Source organism: Myodes glareolus, chromosome 21 (assembly GCF_982192425.1).
Source record: "Myodes glareolus chromosome 21, mMyoGla1.1, whole genome shotgun sequence".
NCBI lineage: Eukaryota > Metazoa > Chordata > Mammalia > Rodentia > Cricetidae > Myodes > Myodes glareolus.
Window position 1 is genome coordinate 47,540,562 of NC_142046.1, and position 20,234 is coordinate 47,560,795.

Here is a 20,234-nt window from a genome sequence, read left to right on the forward strand (position 1 = left end):
AAAGTTTAGCCTGATGGGGAAGAAAAGCAATAGTTTACCAATTCCTGGTCAAGGTGATTCTCGGCTCCTGTCCGCCTACAGGTGGAGCGCTGTGATTGGGTACTTTGCAGGAATAGCTTTATTCCTTTACGTTAGCCGCTGAGAGCAAAGGATCGTTCTCTTCCACTCAGCTGATGAAGACACATTTGTCTTTTTCATTCCCTCCCTCCGTTCCCTTTCTCTGTTGAGGATGGTGCCTCGCAGACACAATAGGCAAGTGCTCTACCCCCGTTAAGCACATGTTTGAAAACTATATTCTTTTAAGAAAGGGTTTTACTAAGTTGCCTGCGCTGGTCTTCAGCTTACAGGCCTTCTGATTCCCTGCTGTTGCATTTGTTGGCACAAGGTAAGTCCATTTGAGTTGGGCTTCTAGTCTTACGTGAGAAGCAGGTCGAGGGACCTGCATCCATGTGTCAAGGATGTAGTCTGACTTTTCTTTGGGCCTCCAGCTCACAGATAACATCACAGAGACTTATTATTCATTATGAAATCTTGCCCTTAGCTTTGGCTTTTCCCAACTAGCTCTTATAACTTAATTAACCCATATTTTAAATCTACATTCTGTCATGTGGTCCAGTTACTGCTCTTCAGGGCAGCACGTCCAACTTGCTCCAAGTTTGCTGGCAAATCCTGCACACGTAGATTCCTCCTCCTCTTCCTCTCTCTCCTTGGCAGTCCTGCCTGTCCTCTCCTGCCTAGCAATTGACCATTTGCCCTTTTATTACACCATTCACAGCAACACATCTTCACACGGTGTAAAGATATTCTGTAACACAAGGACCCATTGAGAAGACAAAGCAGTGAGACCATAGCAGGGTGGCAGTGTGTGGCCCCTGGGTAGTGTCATCCCAGATACCTGGAGCAGTGAAGGTCATCTCATTAGATGCAAAGGAAAGAACACAGTAGCTTGGCGGGCCTGTCATGGATGTTAAATTAGACTAGCAGCCTAAAGAAAAGCGGTCTATGTGTGACTTTAAAAGTGGGTGGACGCGTTGGAATGCAACGGAAGGGAACCAGGGTTGTAAATTGGGACCAAAATCAAATGTAAAAAGAGAAGGAAAAGTAGAGAGAGGAAAATAAGAACGCCCTGGAGGACGCAATGAAATTTAAATTCTCACTTACATCCTCAACTCACCGCTCTTTTAAACATGCATTTAAGACCTGCTCGTTGAAAAGTCTTCACTCCCCCTGCTCATTTTTTTTTTTTTACTTGCAGCTTATTCCTCATCAGCTGTGGCGCAAGTAGAGCTCCAGTGCATTACCTAATTCAGAGGAGTTGTTAGAAAGCCCTTGATTTTATTTGGTCTGTAATAATTCCATGGCGCTAATCGGTGTTCTTCCTCCCAAGGTGGATCGTATGTCTTTCCCATGCGGCTGCACTAAAGAAGGCTGTAGCAACACAGCAGGTAGAATTGAATTTAATCCTATCCGTGTCCGGACTCATTTTTTGCACACAATCATGAAACTTGAACTCGAGAAAAATCGCGAGCAGCAAATCCCCACGCTGAACGGCTGCCACGGTGAGATAAGCCCCCACGGTACTTCCATGGGCCCCGTCGTCGCTCACTCGGTAGAATACTCCATCGCAGACAATTTCGAGATTGAAACGGAACCCCAGGCTGCCGTGCTGCACCTGCAGGAGGAGCTGGATTGCCAGGGAGAGGAGGAGGAAGAGGAGGAGGATGGGAGCAGCTTCTGCAGCGGAGTCACTGACTCCAGCACACAAAGCCTGGCCCCCAGTGAATCGGATGAGGAGGAAGAGGAGGAGGAGGAGGAAGAGGAGGAGGAGGAAGAAGATGACGAGGACGACAAGGGAGACAGCTTTGTAGAAGGGCTGGGAGCCCATGCCGAAGTCGTCCCTCTTCCTTCTGTTCTTTGTTACTCGGATGGCACCGCAGTTCATGAAGGCCACACCAAGAACGCTTCGTTCTACGCTAGCTCTTCAACCCTCTACTACCAAATAGATAGCCACATCCCAGGAACCCCTAGCCAGATCTCTGACAGCTATTCGGAAAGAGATACTGTCAAAAACGGTGCCCTGTCGCTGGTGCCTTACGCCATGACCCCAGAGCGATTCGTTGACTATGCCAGACAAGCGGAAGAGGCCTACGGGGCCTCCCACTACCCAGCTGCCAACCCTTCTGTCATTGTTTGCTGCCCCACTTCCGAAAATGATAGTGGGGTGCCCTGTAACACCTTGTACCCCGAACACAGGCCCAGTCTCCCCCAAGTGGAATTTCACTCGTACTTGAAAGGCCCTTCCCAGGAAGGGTTCGTCTCCGCGTTGAACGGCGGCGACAGCCACATTTCCGAGCATCCTGCCGAGAATTCCCTGAGCCTTGCCGAAAAGAGCCGCCTGCACGAGGAGTGCATTAAGTCCCCCGTGGTGGAGACGGTCCCCGTTTAGTTGCTTAGATTATTCTATTAGAGTACCGAGTCTTCTATTTAAGGCATTGTATTGCATTTGCTGGGCTCACCCTTGTTTAACCGGAAGACCAAGAAAACGTGGACTGGGATGACTTCCAGACAGGATTTCTTTTCCTCCTTTCTAGCTTCCCAACTGTGGCGTGACACAAATAAAACACAGTCGCTATGGGGATTTTAAACGATTTTGAACTGTTTTTGATAGAAAAAAAATGCTAAATTTAAAAAAATAATAATACATATCTCACAGTTGCCTACCCGTCAAACTGTGTGAAACCTGCCGAGCTATGCAGACCATAGCTCCACGTCTTAGATTGTCGGGCCTGTGCAAGATTGTTAACTAAGACTAGAAAAATAATCAGATTTAGAGACCTAATTTTCGATATATCTGAAGATGGTGGTGACTTTTTAATGTAAAAGTAATGATTGTCAGAAAAAAAAAAAAGATTGAATTGTTTCTTGTGTATTTTCTTTCCGGTAGTTTAGAAGTCATGCTTTGAAGAAAATGAACAGCACGCTCACTGAAGCTGCCGTTGCATTAGCTAGCTCCACAGAGCATGCCCACGAGGATTGCACCTGGATTCTGCCCACGTTTTTATGATCCTGACTAAGCAGATTTGCAGATACTTTCTTAAGGATGACATAGGCCTATTTTTGCTATGTGGGACAAATGAGTCTATATATATGTGCAGGTCCTTACACAGTTCTCTCTAAAGTTCAGAGTCAGGACAATCCTCTGGTGAGGGTCCAGTTCGCTGCCCTCCCTCGGCCGAGAGAGATGGAATTGCCTTTCTTTTTTAAACAGTGTCATCTTATTAGCTTTGACTGCACCTTTAAACTCCACCCCCTCCATCAAAATGCACTTTAGTGCCCCTTCTCGGTACCTCGCGTGGGGTGGGGTCTCAGAACGCTTTGAAATCAAAACTTTTTACTTATAAAAAAAAAAGTCGACTATTGTGAGGTTCATACAATAGAGGTAGAGGATCCTTCCAGTGGTGTGAAGGAAAATGGCCTGTTTTTCTTCACCGCTCCGAGGATTTAACTCTGTAACACAGAGGAGGCTGGGGGGAAAAAAACAGACGAACACAGCCTCAGAAACCAATCTATTCTACACCGTGATCAACCCATCTCTACAAAAGCAAAACCATGTCATGAGACTTCCACTTAGCCGCTAGCTGATTGAAGGCAGGCCTGCACTCATTCACTCGTGAGGCCTGACTTTCCTGAAGCGTTTTTATTGGTCTTGCCGAGGACAGTTATTCCCACAGTCCATAATGCATTGCAAAGGCAGCAACCTTGTGTTCTCTTGCCTAGTAAAGAGAAAGCATAGAAAAGAAACACACACTCACCTTCTCCTGCCTAGCGAAGAGAAAGGACACATGCCCCGCCTTCCGCTGGATTGCCTACTTGGTGCCCGGGAGGACTCTTTTCCTGTAAGCTTACATAACTCTAGAACAAGCGCTAGCATTTCCCCAATGCCATGATTATGCTGAGTCCGTTTCTTAGCTTTGACATCCTATTGCTACATTGTTTAACCTGTTTTACAACTATTTAAGATGGAAACACACCCTGCTATGTAGTAGCTGCATTCCTAATGTTTTCTATGCCTCCTAAATTTGGGCATTTTAATATCTTAACAGATTTCAGTTCCTCACAACTTATTTCATTTGGCCAAACGTCAGTGGGCTTCGGAATCCTCCCGTGAGAAGTTTCTCTTTAAACTTGATATGGTGAAAGGGTGTTTGCTTGTGGAGTTGGTTCCTGCCCACCTCTACACCACCTCAAGGCCAAGCCAACACTAATTATTACTAACATTAGCAGCCTTTTGCGTTGGCTGTGTTCGAGAAAGTCACAGTGGGGTCAGGTGGCTCCTTGTGGTGGATTGGTGGGGCTGCTGTGACGGACGCATGCTCTGATTGTGCTAGACCAGAGTTACTTGTAGTGTTTGCTCTCCAGCCTCCCTGACCCCTGCCTACGCAGTCTAAAGAGTAGGGACTCGGGGGAAATGACAATAGGCTGCTGTTCTTCGTTCAAGCAAGGGAAGGAATTCCGTGTTCAGTGTGTGCTTGACCGTTCCAACCTCTGGAAGTATCGACTGGTGAGGCACTCTCGGGCTGTTCTTAGGACAGAGAGCGGGAAAGTACAGGGCAACCCTGACTAGGGTGGAGTTGAAGGGGGTCACGGCAGTCCAATCCCTGAACCCTTAGAGATACTTCTTTCAGTTCAGCATTGTATTTACAAGACTTGAGTCCTGCCTTTGTGTATTTGGCTGGGTTTCTCTTCCGCAGCTTTATTTTCCCCAAAAGGACACTTCAAACACAGAGCTTCCTTCCTCTCTCTATTCAGTTGGGATAGAAAGCCTCACTCTGCTAAGGATAATTACCTTTCTAAGCATGAGAGCCGCCATTCCAGTGTTTCACATACCTAAGTCATTCACTGACATCTCTTGCGAATCACAATAGGTACAGGCTACCTATTTTAACAACAACTAAAACCCTACCTACTTTATCTGTGCTGCACACACACAAACACAGAATACATGTGTCCTGTACCTTAGATTGGGACAGATTTTAGCCAGTAGCTAGTAAGGAGTACTGGATAGTTAGTTCCTACAGTACTATCAGATTGCAGTTTATATAAAAATACAGAAGAAAAATTTGAAAGCAATTGATAGAAAATGCTGGGTTAAAGTGACAAATAATACTAGTGAGGAATTATCTCCTGCGTCTTCCTTTCCCAGTAAAAATTGAGAATACAATGATTCTTCTGGAACATTCTTCCCATTAATAGACCTTCTAGTTGATAAAAAAAAAAAACTGCCCCCGTGTGAGGCCAGTGCTACAGTTCTTTCTGTTTCCCAAAGGGAGGTTGCAGTTGGATGCAGCCGGGTCCAGCCTCCTTAAGTCTTTGCACCGAGGCGCAATGATAAGGCCTGCCGCTGTTGCATTGCATGGTATATCTAACCAGTCGGAGTCTTTGTGTGCACAGTTCCCAAGCCATGCACTGTCAATGGCAGAGCCCAATACTTCACACCCTATTGTTTTCCAGCTTTGATCCCCAGCTGTATTCCTGGTCAAATTGATTTGTGAGTCAAGTGGCCTCATCAGCCTCATCCCCTTTTAAATTATCATTGATAAAAAGAAATCAAAGGCCATTTTAAGTCCCCCCCATCAATTATTTAAAATACAGTTGTCTCTTTTCTTTTAGTAGATTGAAGAATAGACTTTTTTGAAAACCAGTCTTTGTGAGGGAATCACGTTTTTCTCATCATGACATGCCAAGCACATATAAAAAATCCAACATTTCCTCAAGGGATGAAATCCGTGTAATCATATGACCCGGCAGTACCATCTCCTCTGGCATGCTCCTACCCAACAGCAACAGTTACAGAAATGTGCTGAAATTCCCAAGACATGCAGAGGTTATGCTGATTACCATCCAGGCAAAATTTTGATTTTGATTTCATTAAACAAGAATATGTACCATAATTTATTTCCTAATTGATAGCTCACTTTTTAATTGTTACCTTGTAGAAGTTCTTAAGGACTTAGTGTTGGTCCTCAGAATGTGCTAATAAGAACCTGGGGTTTTTCCCTTTTAACAAATATTTATTGAATACCTCCAGTGTTATAGCTGCTGACTTGGTGGCAAAGAGAGCAGGGGAACTGCATATTTGGAAGGGTGAGGACGACAGAGGGTGGCGGGAGGTAGTCAAGCCAGGCCAGATCCTTTGACATGGAATCCTCCGGTGCTCTGTGGGAGAAACACCGTCACCGACTCTCCTCATTCTGCCCAAGCGGCTTCTAAAAGGAACTGCTTTTCCCTATAGTTATGGAACTTACTGCATCCTCCTGAAACTTAGGAAATCAATTTGGACTCGGGGAAAAGATATTCAGAGAGTTGTTTCTTGGATGCAGAGCTAGCTAAGAAAATGTCAGCTCTATGCCAGTTAAGTCCCAGCAGTTTTGACTCCTACAGAACCCAGAGAACTTTAGAAGCAGTGTGGGACGTGACCTCATACTCGTTTTATAAACAGACAATTTAAATGGTAGCACCTGCACCCAAAGCATTGCCTAGAAGCAGATAGAAAATGAGGGAGGTCACTAGTGACCTCCTCCTTTCACCTGTGGCTACAATCCAGTGCAGTTTACAGTCATTGTCGCTGACATATAAGACGGCAAGTGTAAATGGAAGGCACCTTTATGCTTTCATAGTCAGAGCGACGGTAACCTGAAATTGTAACTATTTGTTGTATTGTGGCCATGGTCAATACCCAAAGTGCAAGGCTGGCTCCCTTTTTCACTCGTAATGTGAACCTGAATTTGCTTGTATCCTTTCCCCAAGAACTGTAAACTTGTGCTGGAGATGCCCAGCTGTCACAGCTTTGGACCAGCTCGTCAGCCATCATCTGTGGCATGACAGAATTGAACTGACTGAGAACCACGATTTGAAGGCTCACTACAGTTTTGAAAGGGACAGGAGAGGGGTTCCAACAGAGTGTGAGTTTGGAACTGACAGTGTCTGCTAAGAACTGTCAATAAGTATGTCTCAGCAGAGTTGGGTCAGGGATTAGTGATCTCGAGGGTCATAAATGGCAGGCCCTCCAAAACCAGGGAAGTCACTGCTGATGTGGCTGATCTCAGAGCACAGTTGGTAGTCCCAGCCTGTTTGCTGGCCAACATCCAAAGCAGTGGTGGTTTGCTCTCTAAAACATGAGAACATCGACCTCCAGCAATCCAAAGAAAGACTCTAAACACACATGCACGCACACTAAACGCTAAGCAATGAAACAGCTAACAACATTATTGACAAAAGTGAGGTTTATTTGGAAGGAGAATTCTTCTTTAGCAAACGTGGCTCTGAACCAGTCTTTCGTAAGCTTTGCCTCAGTTCCTCCCGTGCCAGGACTCCTCAAACGAGACTAGAGACCCAGTGTCTTCTAAGCAGCATGGGTGTCTTTCTCTTTTGTTGCTCACCAGAAACGTGAACCTGAAAACTTGGTACTGCCTGGGTGTTCTGGTAGTCCCTAGTACCTAGTAGGGCAAGTCTAACTGTATGCTCTCCTGCCTGCCATGGGGGTCATAGAAAGTCAGGTAGAGTGAGGACCCCAAGGAGAGAGTAGCAATGAGCTCCAGAGCCCCAAACTGGGATGCCTTGTCAGCATTGTGTTTACGGGATCTTTAAAAAAAATTTCTCTTTAACATAGGAGCTGCAATGTTAGTGCATGCAGAGATTTGTTACCTATGGGAATAGAAATCACCCCGAAGGTTTACTTCCTGAAGGTTGCCGTTTTCTTTCCTTACCGCTGGCTTTCACGACGCAGGACTACTGCTTGGCATCTGGCCCTTCGTGTTTGCTTACATTTTAAGAAAAGACGGTTTTATTGTTATTTTATTTTAACTTTCACGGAAGCTGGCAGGACTAACCTTGTCAAGGAGGATGACTGAAGTAAGCAGCCGACCTGCTCAGCAGGCTTGCTGCAGTTCCCCAGCCTGTCTCATTAGCATACTGAGAGCCAAGTCAGCTCAAACTGAACTTTTCCTCAGGTGTGCAAGGTCGTCTACGTATTTTTAAGGATAATGTATATTGATTGGAAAAGTCTATGAGGAGATAAATGGGGTAGAAATCAGCCTTGCTTTTTGTCAAAATTGATTTACATGACTATTGATTTTTAGTTGGAGCATTAAATTAGCTTCACAGTTAAATGTCTTATTTCTTTTTAACTCTGTTTCCAATTTTTTTGGTCTGGCTTGGAATGAACCTGAACGTTATGTATTAATGAGTTCTTGGAAGAAAACTGAACTTTAAGGGGTCTCTTTAAAAATTATCTAGAAAATTCTATCTGTGCCGATCCTTACTGTGTACGAAATGAGACTCCTCACCCTCCTGTCTGAGTCATGTGCCCCTAAAGGAGTTTAATTGTTATCTCTCTACTGGAGAGAGATCAAGAGGGAATTTGTCGTGCATTTTATGCAGTATTGCTTTGCTCTTTTTCATGTTAAACATCCATTTTTCTCCCTTTTCGTAGAAATGCTATCACTATTGAAAACAAATTCAAAGAACTATGTAAATTATGAAAGTATTTAAATATGAATAAAAGAAAATGCTCAATTTTAAATCTGAATTTCCCTAAAGAGGAAAGTATATCTAATACTTGGGAATAAATTGTTGCCCTTAAAAAAAATAGTGTTTGTACTTAAGTTCTGAAATGGTACCCAAATGATATCTGGGCTTGATAGATTTTAAATTTTAATAGCTACAAAAGTCATCTTGATTTTCTTTCGTTTTTTTTTTTTTGTCTTTCTTTTTTTGGCACAATTAATCACAGTCTACTGCCAGGGTATACTATCTGAACCCTGATTTGTTAGGCTCTAGTCATGCCTAACAGGCAACTTAGGACAGCTTAATCTTCTTAAAGATATTCACAAAGGCCAACTAAGCATGAGTAATGGGAGATTTGAGATTCCTCTATGTTATTCAGATTGTATAGGCTTGAGCCCAAGAGAGCTCGCCAGAGGTCACATGACTCCTTCATCGACCTCTGGGGAGAACTGTTACTCAGGCATATCCAACAGCACAGATACCCATTTCTACTTGACGGTTTCCTAGGCAACACAATCCAACTCTTTCCGGTTTTCTCATGATAAGAACCTATATTGGTCCGTCTTTGTGGATGAGGTATCAGGTAACAGTTGTGGCAATTGTACCGAAAGACTGGAGAAATTGGGTTCTCTGTTTGTTTGATGATCAGTATATAAGATGACTCCCCAAATGTCTCCAGAAATCAAATTCTAAAAGAAAACGACTGTACTCAAACACTTAGTCATGTAGCCAGGTTTTGGAAAGGCTTTTATTCATTCATATTTACTTCTGAAAAATCACTGTCATGTCTGTGCGAGTGACTGGTTTAGGTCCCAGCAGCGAGCATCAGAACTAAACTCAAGTGATTTGACTTTTATAATGTTCAGTTCTCTGAAAAAAAAGGGGAGGGGGGCATTTTTCTATGTGCTTGCTTGTGAACAAGTACCTTCTTGTTACTTGTTCCTTAGCATAAGTAACAAATAAGACTCTAGACTTTTTCTTCTCCTTCTGGAGAACACTTGACTGTCTTTGAAGAATCTGATCCGGAATAAAATGTCTCCAAAGAATCAACTCAGTCGCTATTTAATCCCAGCCTGTGTACATGAGGATGTTATGTAAACAATGGGCGCTTGCATTCTCAGGAATCAGGAAAGTGATTTAAAAAATTGTCTTCTTGAAAAGGCTTGTAAACTAAATGAGGCATTCTGGAAAAGGGTAATGTTTGATTTTGTTTCTGGTTTCTCTCTCTCTTTCTCTCTCTCTCTCTCTCTCTCTCTCTCTCTCCTTTTTCCCAATGACATCACTTGTCCCAGACACTCCTTGCAGCTTTCAGAGCGTTTCTGTTTGCCTGCAACTCAGAAAGAGCACCAACGGGAAGCTGAGGACCACCCTGGACATCAGGGTTGCCTTCTTCCGTGGATCTTGTCCAATCTCAATATGGCTGCTTTTCCCCACCTAGGTGCCTGTGTGAAATGGCAGTCACATCAATGTACTTGGTCCCCATGAGTCACACTACGGGGAAGTGACCTAGTGACACTCTTAGTTTCCGAGAAAAAAAGAAAAAAGAAAAAAAAAAAGATGTTTCTGTAGAATGCTGATGTAATGAATGGTGAATAAAATTTGGCCGATGTTTGAACTGACTCTAGGCACCTCAACAGAAAAAAGTCTGAGGCGTCGTTTGTGAAACATGTTTCCAAGGTGTTTGATGCTGTATGATAAATACTAGACAAAGTACAGTACAGAAATAGAAAAACCTGAGCCTGTAGATGACATCTCTGTTCCTAAGAACTCAGCCTTCGTTGTGTCTTAGTAATATCTCTCTGCGTTCCCTTTAGTTTATTGCATTTTGGTATAATCGCCTAAGGTAGAGCTATTAACGCCTATGTACTGATTAATGCCTGGTAATACAGAAAAGGCACTTTGTTATTTCAGTGTGTTTCCCTCAGCGTCACAGGGTATATGAATTTGATAGGGAAGGTCATTTGGCATTGGTCAGCAAAATGTTTTCCACATCTAAAACCCATGTACACAATTGGTTGTCACCCTTTGCAGTGTCTTTGTCTAGACGATAGTCTTAGACATCCACCGTGTTTCCGCTTGCAAGCTGCTGTAGGAACTTGGTCCATTTGAAAACCCTGGTAAGATGTTGTGAACTGAATGTGTTAGTAGGTCACGGGATCCCGAGGACTCATGTATCCTCCTGTGCTGAACCACCCATTATGCATTAGGAATAGTCCTTAGACAAAGGCAGTCTATTGAGGGTATTTATTTCGGGTGTTTGATTTTTGGCCTGTTGGAAGCTAGCAGGGGAGAAATGCATCACTGAAAATTCAGAAAAGCCACAGAACTATAAAGTACATTTTGACATTGGTTGATTGAATTTTGTCTTTCAACTGATTTGTATCATTGCTTTTACCCAATAGATCTTCACTAGCTACTTCATTGCTGTTATGTGCATTCTGATGACTTGTAAGGTTGAAAGGGAAGAAAATCAAACTGCCATCCATACAGTCATTTTACAGTATGATGTCATGCCGTGTGTCACAGTTTCTAAACTGATTTTTCTTGTGTACAAGTTGTGACATCAAAGATGCCAAAGGGGATATAAAATAAGCTACAATGAAATTCAACAGAATTTATCCTGGATCTTATGTTGTAATAATTTATTCATATTAGCTGTAGTCCTCTGTATTTATATTTTCAGTATTTATTATGAATGACATGGAAATTCCTGTATTTATTGTGGCTTTTTGTTGCAGTGTGTGTATGTATATATATACATATATCTATTACAAATAAGCATTTTTAAGTCTGATCATTAAGTTTCTTTTATTAGTGGCACTTGTATTGTGCTGTACTTTTTATTATATATTGTACAATAGCTTGTCCATTTGTTTGCAACAGAGTAAAACTGGTTTCTAAGTTGTAGCTCTTGTTGGGTTTTTATTGTTGCTTGTGTAAAAGGGATGCCCTTGTGTCCTGAGCATCAGTGTCTTCCGCCTTCCTTCACACTCGTGTGCCTACCAGAACACCCACGCTGGGCACTGGACAAATAGCGTCGGTGGTAAAGTACATGTCCTACAAGCAAAAGGACCGAGTTTGATCCTCAGAACCCACATTAAAGAGCAAGGAGTGATCCCCACCGTGTTCATCTCAGCCCTGCAAAGGCAGAGATAGGCAGCTCTCTGGGGGCACCGTCAGCCTGCCTGACATCTCACTGCTGTGGGCCAGTAAGAGATCTTTTCATTAGAAAATGAGTAAGCATAAGTGAAGAATGACAGTGAGGGTTGTCTTCTGAAGCGCACATACACGTGCAAGCACACACACACACACACACATGCAAACGCGCGCACACACCAACACCTCCTTCCAGTGTCACTGATACCATTCCTAAAAAGCTGTTTGAGAAGGCAGTTTCTACAAAATGGCTCATTACGTTATCATTTCAATAATGTGTTAACTTTATTATGATTGATCCCAGAGTGTAGATGTGTACCACACTTTTCCTTCTCAGCTTCTCAACCCATTCATCAAGTAATGATGTGTAAACAAACATGAACACCAAAGGGAGCTCGACGTAAGTGAAATATCAGAGGATGTTGTTACAAAAACAAGTGCACTGTCTTGGAACTAAGTGTCTTTTAATTCAACTGTATAGGATTTTTTTCTTTAATTTTTATTTTTTGCTTTGCTTAAAGCCAAAGTGGTGTGATAGGATGTTGAGAGCATGCACATGCAAAGATTCTTATATATGCCTATCTGCTTAGAGGTGTTCACTCAAGCAAGATAATCAAAGCAATTTTATTAGGATCAGAACAAAGAAAGACCTCATTCTTTAAACTCCTGTCAAAGGCAGGGCATTTGCTTCTATCTGGATACTAGATCTTGAGAGTTAAATTATATGAAGTTGTTTGAAAATACTCTAACTCCGGCTTGATCATATTATTTAAATATCTTCCATCCTTACTGACAATAGAATGAAATCTACCTTCTTTAAAATGCCTTCCAAGGTGTCCTGAGATTCGGACACAACCAACTTTTCCCAACCTTTTTCTTTTTAATCAGACTTTTTGCCTCTCCTGAGTCCCCTGACCCACAAAATAGATTGCTTGGCTATCACATGCAACCCAGCTTCCCCTGTTGCTGATCAGTTGCCCCATGTGTCCAGAATGCCACTCCCACACTCATCGCGGCAGCCACCACAATTCAAATGACCATCTACTTCATTGTCAACAGAAGACTCTAGTGTCCCTTTTGTCATATTGTTATCCTGATTCTGCTCAGCATGGACAACCAGCTCTGCTGGGCTACAAACATATGTTTATTGGAAACCCTTTAGTCTCATTGAACTTGTTTATAAACTTATTCCCTCCTCCAGAGTCTCTTGGAACACACACACACACACACACAGAGAGAGAGAGAGAGAGAGAGAGAGAGAGAGAGAGAGAGAGAGAAAGATAAGAGAGACAGAGAGTAAGAGAGAGAGAGTTAAACTTCAGGAAGAAAGATTTTTCTTCTTCGTGTATGTCTCTTTAGCGCAAGGCAGCAGACTCTCTTAGGAAAGGATAATTAGAGGTCTGGCATGTTAGCTCAGTGGCTAAATTCTTGCCCCACAAGTGTGAGAAGCTACATGTGATACCCTGAAATCGTATAAAGCCAGGACCAGTAGGATATGTTTGCAATCCCAGTGCTCCTACTGTGAGATGGGAGGCAGAGACAAGAGAATCACCAGAAGCCTCTAGGCCACATACCCTGGGGTATTCAGGAGCAGAAAGAAGAAGACCCTGCCTGTCTCAAACAAGGTAGAAGAAAGAGGGGGAGGGAGGGAGAAAGAGGATCCAAGTGGAGGAAGCCCTTCAGAAAAGAGGGACTTGTCAGCTTTCAATATGAGCCCAAGTTCTAGCCAGGTTCGTGTGTGCGTGTGTGTGTGTGTGTGTGTGTGTGTGTGTGTGTGTACATGTGTGTGCGTGTGTGTGTGTGTGTGTGTGTGTGTGTAGAGCATCAGGGGCAAAATTGGTCCATGTTGTCATCCCTTGATAATCTGCAATGGCTAGGCCTCCCAAGCCCCCTCACAATGTCCACTGAATGTCACACTACAGTAAGAAAGGGGGTCTTGGGTAACGTGGCACTCTGCTGCGGAGGACAAGTCTGTGATGAGCCGGAAGTTGAGCAGTTTGTGGGCAGCAATCTTAGAAGCGAGGACAGGTCCATCCTTGTAGGGGTGCCTAGGACTGTACCCCAGCTTTGTGTCATTCCATCTATTTCCCAGATCTCAAATTTCAAGGAATAACACCCCCATGGCTCTGTAAGTTTCTCTTCCTGGGAGGTACTCAGAAGAGCAGAGGAAGCATCAACTCCAGCCCTTGCTGCTCTGGCTGTTTCTAGAACCACATCTGACACTCATTCACATCTTTCTTCAATGGTTAGTTCCCACTCTCTCTCGTCTTCAACTAACACTTCTTGCAGCCCTAATGATGACCTACCTGGCTGGTGACATCATCTCTGCCCAAGAGGCATCTATGTGAACTGCTTTCCTGATCCCACGTATTACATCAGACACACCTCTTTCTTATGATCAAGGTCAAGTACCTTTACTAGAATAGTAACTATTTACCTTATCTAAAGGGCCTAAATGCAGCCTTCTATAAACTACTTGGCCCCTGACTAAAGCGCATCCCCTTTAAGAACTGGGCCCATTAGCCTTGTGGAGTTTGCAAAGTTGTGGTAGAAGAAGTGATTTCTATTAAGGAAAGCAATCTTCCTTCCATTTTGGCTTCTGCACTTAGTTCTTTTCATGATACATGACTGCCTCACAGTATCTGTGGCGGAATCTCTCCCAAGATCCCCACGTATTTAAAACCAATATGATACTCACGTGTCTTCCATGTAATGGAGGAGTGATATTGTATACCACTCCTGTGCATTTTCTCATATATCATACAGCATCCCCAGATTAACACAATGTAAATATTGTATAAATAGCAGCATGCTATATTGCTTAAGAAACAATGACTAAAAAAAAAATCTCTATTTGGGTAACAGGCATTTTTTGACAGATATTTTTCATCCATAATTAGTTGAATGCATGAATGTAACTGAGCAGATATGGAAGGCTGACTGCATTAGTTTACAAAGGCTCTTGACCCAATACACAAGCTGCACCCAGAGAATGAATAGTACTTCATTCTTACAGAGTGTTGTCCCGAAATTTGCACCTCAACTGCACTATCTGTAGGCCTGTCTACAAGCTATAAATTCAATCGCTTTGAAGCCTGTATATGACTGATGACTCTCATAACAATGTATTCTGTTCACACCTCATTTTCCGTGGGTTTGCTCTGTTCTGATGTGAAACTCTGTGGGCTCCCATATCAGAATATCAAATACAGAGCAAACTTATGAGTCCTCACAGGTACGAACGACAAATTTATTCTTCAAATATTTTTCTATTATTTAGAAATAGACCCCAAATAGTTCTGATCCTTCTAGGATACAAAGGGCCAGTATGATCCACTGCCCGCCTTGTAACTCATTAGACTTCAGAAAAATAACAGCATCCCCAGGGCTCAGGATCAACCTCTGTCTGGAAATCTGTACGGTTGGCAGAAGCTGGAGTTTTATCCTCCCTGATGAGAGGTAGGTCATAGTCACAGGCCAGGTTGTGTCTTCATGTTTCCCTGACACCCAATCCCTGAGCTTGCCATGGCAACACTGGGGAAGCCCAGGATCAGGGCCAGCAGCTGTCAGCTAGCCAAGATAGTCAGCCCATATCAGTACTACTGAAAGCAGATGTAATATGAGCTACAAGGAAGCTGCACGCCATTGTAAATTTTCTCGTAGACACATTTGAAAAGGAAATCGGCATTGATTACATCTTATCTAAACAAATGTATATTTTCAATGTCTGATCAACATACGATTACTAGGAATGCTTTATCCACGTGTTACTATTTGGAATCCAGTGTGCATTTGATGCTTTGATATATTTCAGCTCAGAGTCATCACATGTGGTTAGCTAGTGGATGTTCTCTTGGAGATCACAGACTCAGAATGTGATTCATCTCCCGCGGAGTGTACTGCCTTGTCGCGGTTGACATATGATGCAGATGTGTTTACCCCATGGCCACTCTCACCTGAAAAACCCACGTCTTCCACACAAACTCAGTGTTCAAGTGCTCCACCAAAGCTGTGGGCTGGGGGTTTTCCTTGCCATTGTTTTTCAAGACTATTCCTGGATAAGGCTAGAAGGTTACTTCTATGCATTTTTGGGGGAGGGGGTGCATGTGGGGGAGCCACATAAGAGTGCTTTGTAAGCCAGCCCATCAGTGAGGCGCAGTCACATGCTTCTCCTTCTTGGTCAATTGGCCATTCAAGATTGTCTGTATGGGATGAGGCACATGCAGAGAAAGAGGGGCCAGTGCAAAGTGGTGAAGGCACAGTACATATGCCCACTGATTGACTGTCCGTGTGCCTCACAGCTTAGTTCATGCTGGGACCTTGGGCTTGGCTTGTAGGATGCATCTGCGGTTGAAGATCTGTAAGGTCTGCATTTTCTGTTTGTGATTAAACTGTTTGTTTATTGTACGTAGGTGTATGTTTATTGTATGTATGTCTGTGGATGCACACATGCCATCACTGGTGTGGAGGTCAGAGGACAACATGAGGGAGGCAGTTTCTCTTTCAACCATGTGAGTTCCGGGGATTGAACTCAGGTTGTTGGGCTTGGCGGCAGGTGCCTCTACCTGCTGAGCCCTCTAGCCACTCTGTGTTTTCTTTTGACTCTAGAGCCATGCATAATTCACGAGGCCCTGGTGACTTGCCGCAGCCTGTTTTTCAAAAGATCAATATGTCACTTGTGTAAGTGGCTTTTCCCGTTGCTGTGACAAAAATATTTGGCAAAAGCAAACCATGGAAAGAAGGATTTATTTTGGCTTTAAAGGGGAATCTAAGCCATCCTGGTGAGAAAGCACGGCAACTGGAGCATGGGACAGTAAGTCACAGTGTACCCCAAGTCAGGAAGCAGAGAAAGATGGGTTAAGCTATTGCTTAGCTTCTCCCCCACCTATGCTGCTTGTTCAGCCTGGAACCCAGGACGTACAGTGTTGTATGTTCAAATGTAAGATGGGCTTTTCTGCCCCAGTTAACCTCATCTAGAAACTCACTCACAGACATGCCAAGAGAAATCAACAGTCTCCATAATGGATCCCAATCCCATAAGCTGGCATCAAGGGTGACCAACACATGGCTCCGGCACTGCCCTGATCTCAGGCCCTTTGACATGGTCCTCCCACTGGTACACCACAGCAAATACCAGTGGGAGGGATTGCTGTCCTTGCACACAATACCCTGTCCCTTCACCAGTAAGTTGAATACAACAGGCAGTGGTCCCAACAACAGGACTGGCTATGCTGTACTCAAAACCAGAAAGAGACCTTTCCTACTTCCTGTTCTATGTGAAGCTGCCGCCCTTCACACTGACTGGTCACACAGCAGTGTTTCTGAATGTGACTTATTGTATAGAAAACTTAAAGAGGGTCCCCTAGTCCTGCACTTCCTCTGAATGCTGGGAGCTGTGGCGTGGTCCTCCCATACCGCATGAACGCCAAAGATTATGCAGATGTGGAAGCCCAGAATAAAAGACTTTATGTCCTGTCTTCTGTACTGCACATGTTTTTACTAAAGCTGCCATCATATTGACAACTTATTGCTCATGTGATCGATTAGCATGTTACCATTAAGGAAGGAATCCTGTAGAATATCCAGAGAATTTAGAGCTCTTTGTACCATTTTGTACAGTAGAGCAAAACTAAATAGATGTTACTCATCCCACAGGTGTGCAACCAATTCAGATCCTCTTTCCCTAACTGGAACAGAAAGGAACACATCGCCCTAAACAGTGGTCTGGTCACATACCTGAAGTTGCTTAACTTGCTTTAGTGAATATGCTCCAGTTGGCACGGCGCCAAAGCATGAGACCGCCACTTGGCTGAATTTGCAGTACACGGTTCCCATTCTTCTGGATGCTATAGTGCATGCTTGTAACCCCAGCACTCGGCGGCAAGGGAAATCACAAGTTCAAGTCCAGTCTGGGCTATCCAGTGAGCGCCTGTCATCATAGATCAGGGAGAGATGGTGATAAGAAGAAAAACAAAACCATAATCATTTCGTTCTCTTTAGCATCTCTTTTCTACAGGTAGAGAAGGTGCCCTGATGGGGATGGCTATTGCTGTAAATTTTACATCCTTAAGGATATTCTTACTTCCCGCAATCGCTTTAAGATGCAAACTTGAGTTGTACTTACAAACCTGCCTGGGGTAGTGATGGATAGGAACAACTTCCACCTGCCTTTCCCCTCATTATGATTGATCTCATAAATGAAATATCCAGTGAGGGACAACAGATCTATGAAATATTCTAGCCTCAAACACGTAGCAAAGGAAATGTCCACTGCAGAGGGCTGAAGACCCAACAGACTTGCTGTAAACTGGACCTTGACCAAGATTCAGCTTATCACCTGGTTCTCACGTATTCCATTGTCAATGGACAGACCCCAGTGACGATTCAAGTTCTTTAGCCAATGACAACATTGGTCAAGTGTCAAACAGTTTTCTAAATATTTGAGTGTTCCTCTTTTCTCTCCCTCATTGTCATCCAAGAAAATGGTTGTGGGCTCCTTTTAGAAAGGACGGAAGCAACCATCATGATGTACACTCACGTGTTTGATGGGAGATGGTCTTTGCTCCGCGGAAACTGGCCTTTCCTTTGGCCAGTGAGTTCTGGGTATGAAAACTAAATCGTATCTGGAAAGGTGGAAAAGTTTATAACACTTTATTGGGGTGGTTACCTGGGTTAGTAAATAGCTCTTGGTTGTTTATGCTCATTGTTTCTGTTGGATTTAATTGAGAAATGTCCTTTTTTAAAATTATTGCACAAAATAACAAATTTCATTAAGATATTTTCATATATATATAAAAGCATTGTGCTCTGCTCACCTTTCCCACTTGTAACACCTTTCCCCCTTGACCACACCCCCACTGGTATAACCTTTTACACACATACATGCATACACACACGTACACACACATCCATAACCAAGCATGTACCATGTGTTTGCATGTTGGCACAGTCTCTAAAGATGCCTGATTCTATTAACCACCTTCAAAATGCTCTGTGTCGCAGGACCACTTTGTGGGCACTCTGATTCGCTACCATGATGGCCTCCACCCAGTTTTAGCAGTGAAATGTTACCATCTGTCTTCTCTTGATTGACATTCCTGCCATACTCATCTGGAACTTCGGTGCATTCATTACATACCATTGCAATGAGGTCCCCATTTCTAGCCAAGGAGTGAAGCGAATGATAACAGTCACAAAAGCTACCTTTCCAGCTGTATTTAAGAACCATTTATGGCAGCGCATGTTCTAGGACAATGCCTGGAGACTCAGACGTGGAGTTTGACACGCAAGGTATTTATTTGATTCTCGCGCCTGCGCAAAGGGTGCCAGGGACATCGGGTCTGCTCTTGGAGTCTCGACTGAAGAACAGTCTCACACAGGAGCTCAAGAACAATGTTCTTAGAGTTTGAAAGAAAAACTCAAGGGCAGGCAGGCTGCTATCCTTGGCAGCTACCGGGGGAAGGAGAAAGAGAAGAGAAGGTGAGTTAAGCCAGCATAAAGGTCAACCACGAAGCAGCAAGCAAGAACACAGCAGGGGGTGGAGTTTTAGAAAAAGAGGAAGGGGTGCCAAAGTACTAGAGAAAGCACACTTAGGTTGCGCTGTAACCAGCGCGTCAGAGAGTTTTAAGAAAAAAAGGAAAAAAGAAAAGTGGAACTTGGATTTGAAAAACTGAATAGGTTATTCACTGGTGTGGGGTTGGTCCTTCATATGCTCAGATCCACATCCAATAGGAAGTTAAATTCTGAGTGTGGCAATTTTAGAGGGATTCACCTACTAACTGTTCTGAAGGGAGCGAAAAGAAGAGGAAAGGAATTGAAGGCCCCGGGAAAAGAGGAATAGTTCAAAGAACCGACTTTAGCACTAGGTAGTAGGTACCTAGAGGGTCACGAAAATATCCCCTGTGGAATTAAGGGATGAAATCCCTGGAATGCAAAAATTGCTCTAATATCGGGGAACAGTTTTAATAATTAAAAACAAATAAAACAATGCAGATATAAGGCTGGGTAAAGGCAGAAGGAGGCTTTTCTTTTTTCTTTTCTTTTCTTTTCTTTTCTTTTCTTTTCTATTACGACAGAGCCCCTCCTGTGTATTGCATGAGATCTTAGCTTCATGCATACATAAAGTTTCAAAAGATGTGAGTGTGTGTCATAGAAGTGGCTAACTTCCCTTTACCTGCGTTGAACTCATAGAAATGATTAGAAGGGTTAAGCCTTGCTAAAGATGGTATATATGTCCTAAGAGGGCTAATAAGTAATACTTTCTGCCAAGTGATGGTGGGACAGGTCTTTGATCCCAGCACTCAGGAGGCAGAGACTGGCAGATCTCTGTGAGTTGAATGCTAGCCGGGTCTACAGAAAGGGGGCTTTTCTGATCAAAGCAGCCATTACAGGCAACCCTGGAAATGTCCAATTAATTTGATGTAAGACCGAAAGAAAGCAACAAGAAAGAGACCAAATATGAAGCTAGCGCTGGCTCACCCAAGTCCTTCAAAGCCATACTTAGGGCTTTGGCT

The 20,234-nt window shown here is 43.5% G+C and overlaps 1 protein-coding gene across 6 annotated transcripts in view; it reads left to right on the top strand.

Moving 5' to 3' along the window:
• Csrnp3 (cysteine and serine rich nuclear protein 3) overlaps window positions 1-11,472 on the top strand; it is a 199,332-nt gene extending 187,860 nt beyond the window's left edge. For all 6 annotated transcript variants that reach the window (XM_087900021.1, XM_087900020.1, XM_087900023.1 and 3 more), the window contains one exon: window positions 1,388-11,472. In XM_087900021.1, the coding sequence (XP_087756147.1) occupies window positions 1,388-2,446 (1,059 nt within the window). In that variant the 3' untranslated portion in view covers window positions 2,447-11,472. The remainder of the gene's footprint in view (window positions 1-1,387) is intronic.
• The last annotated feature ends 8,762 nt before the right edge of the window (window positions 11,473-20,234 follow it).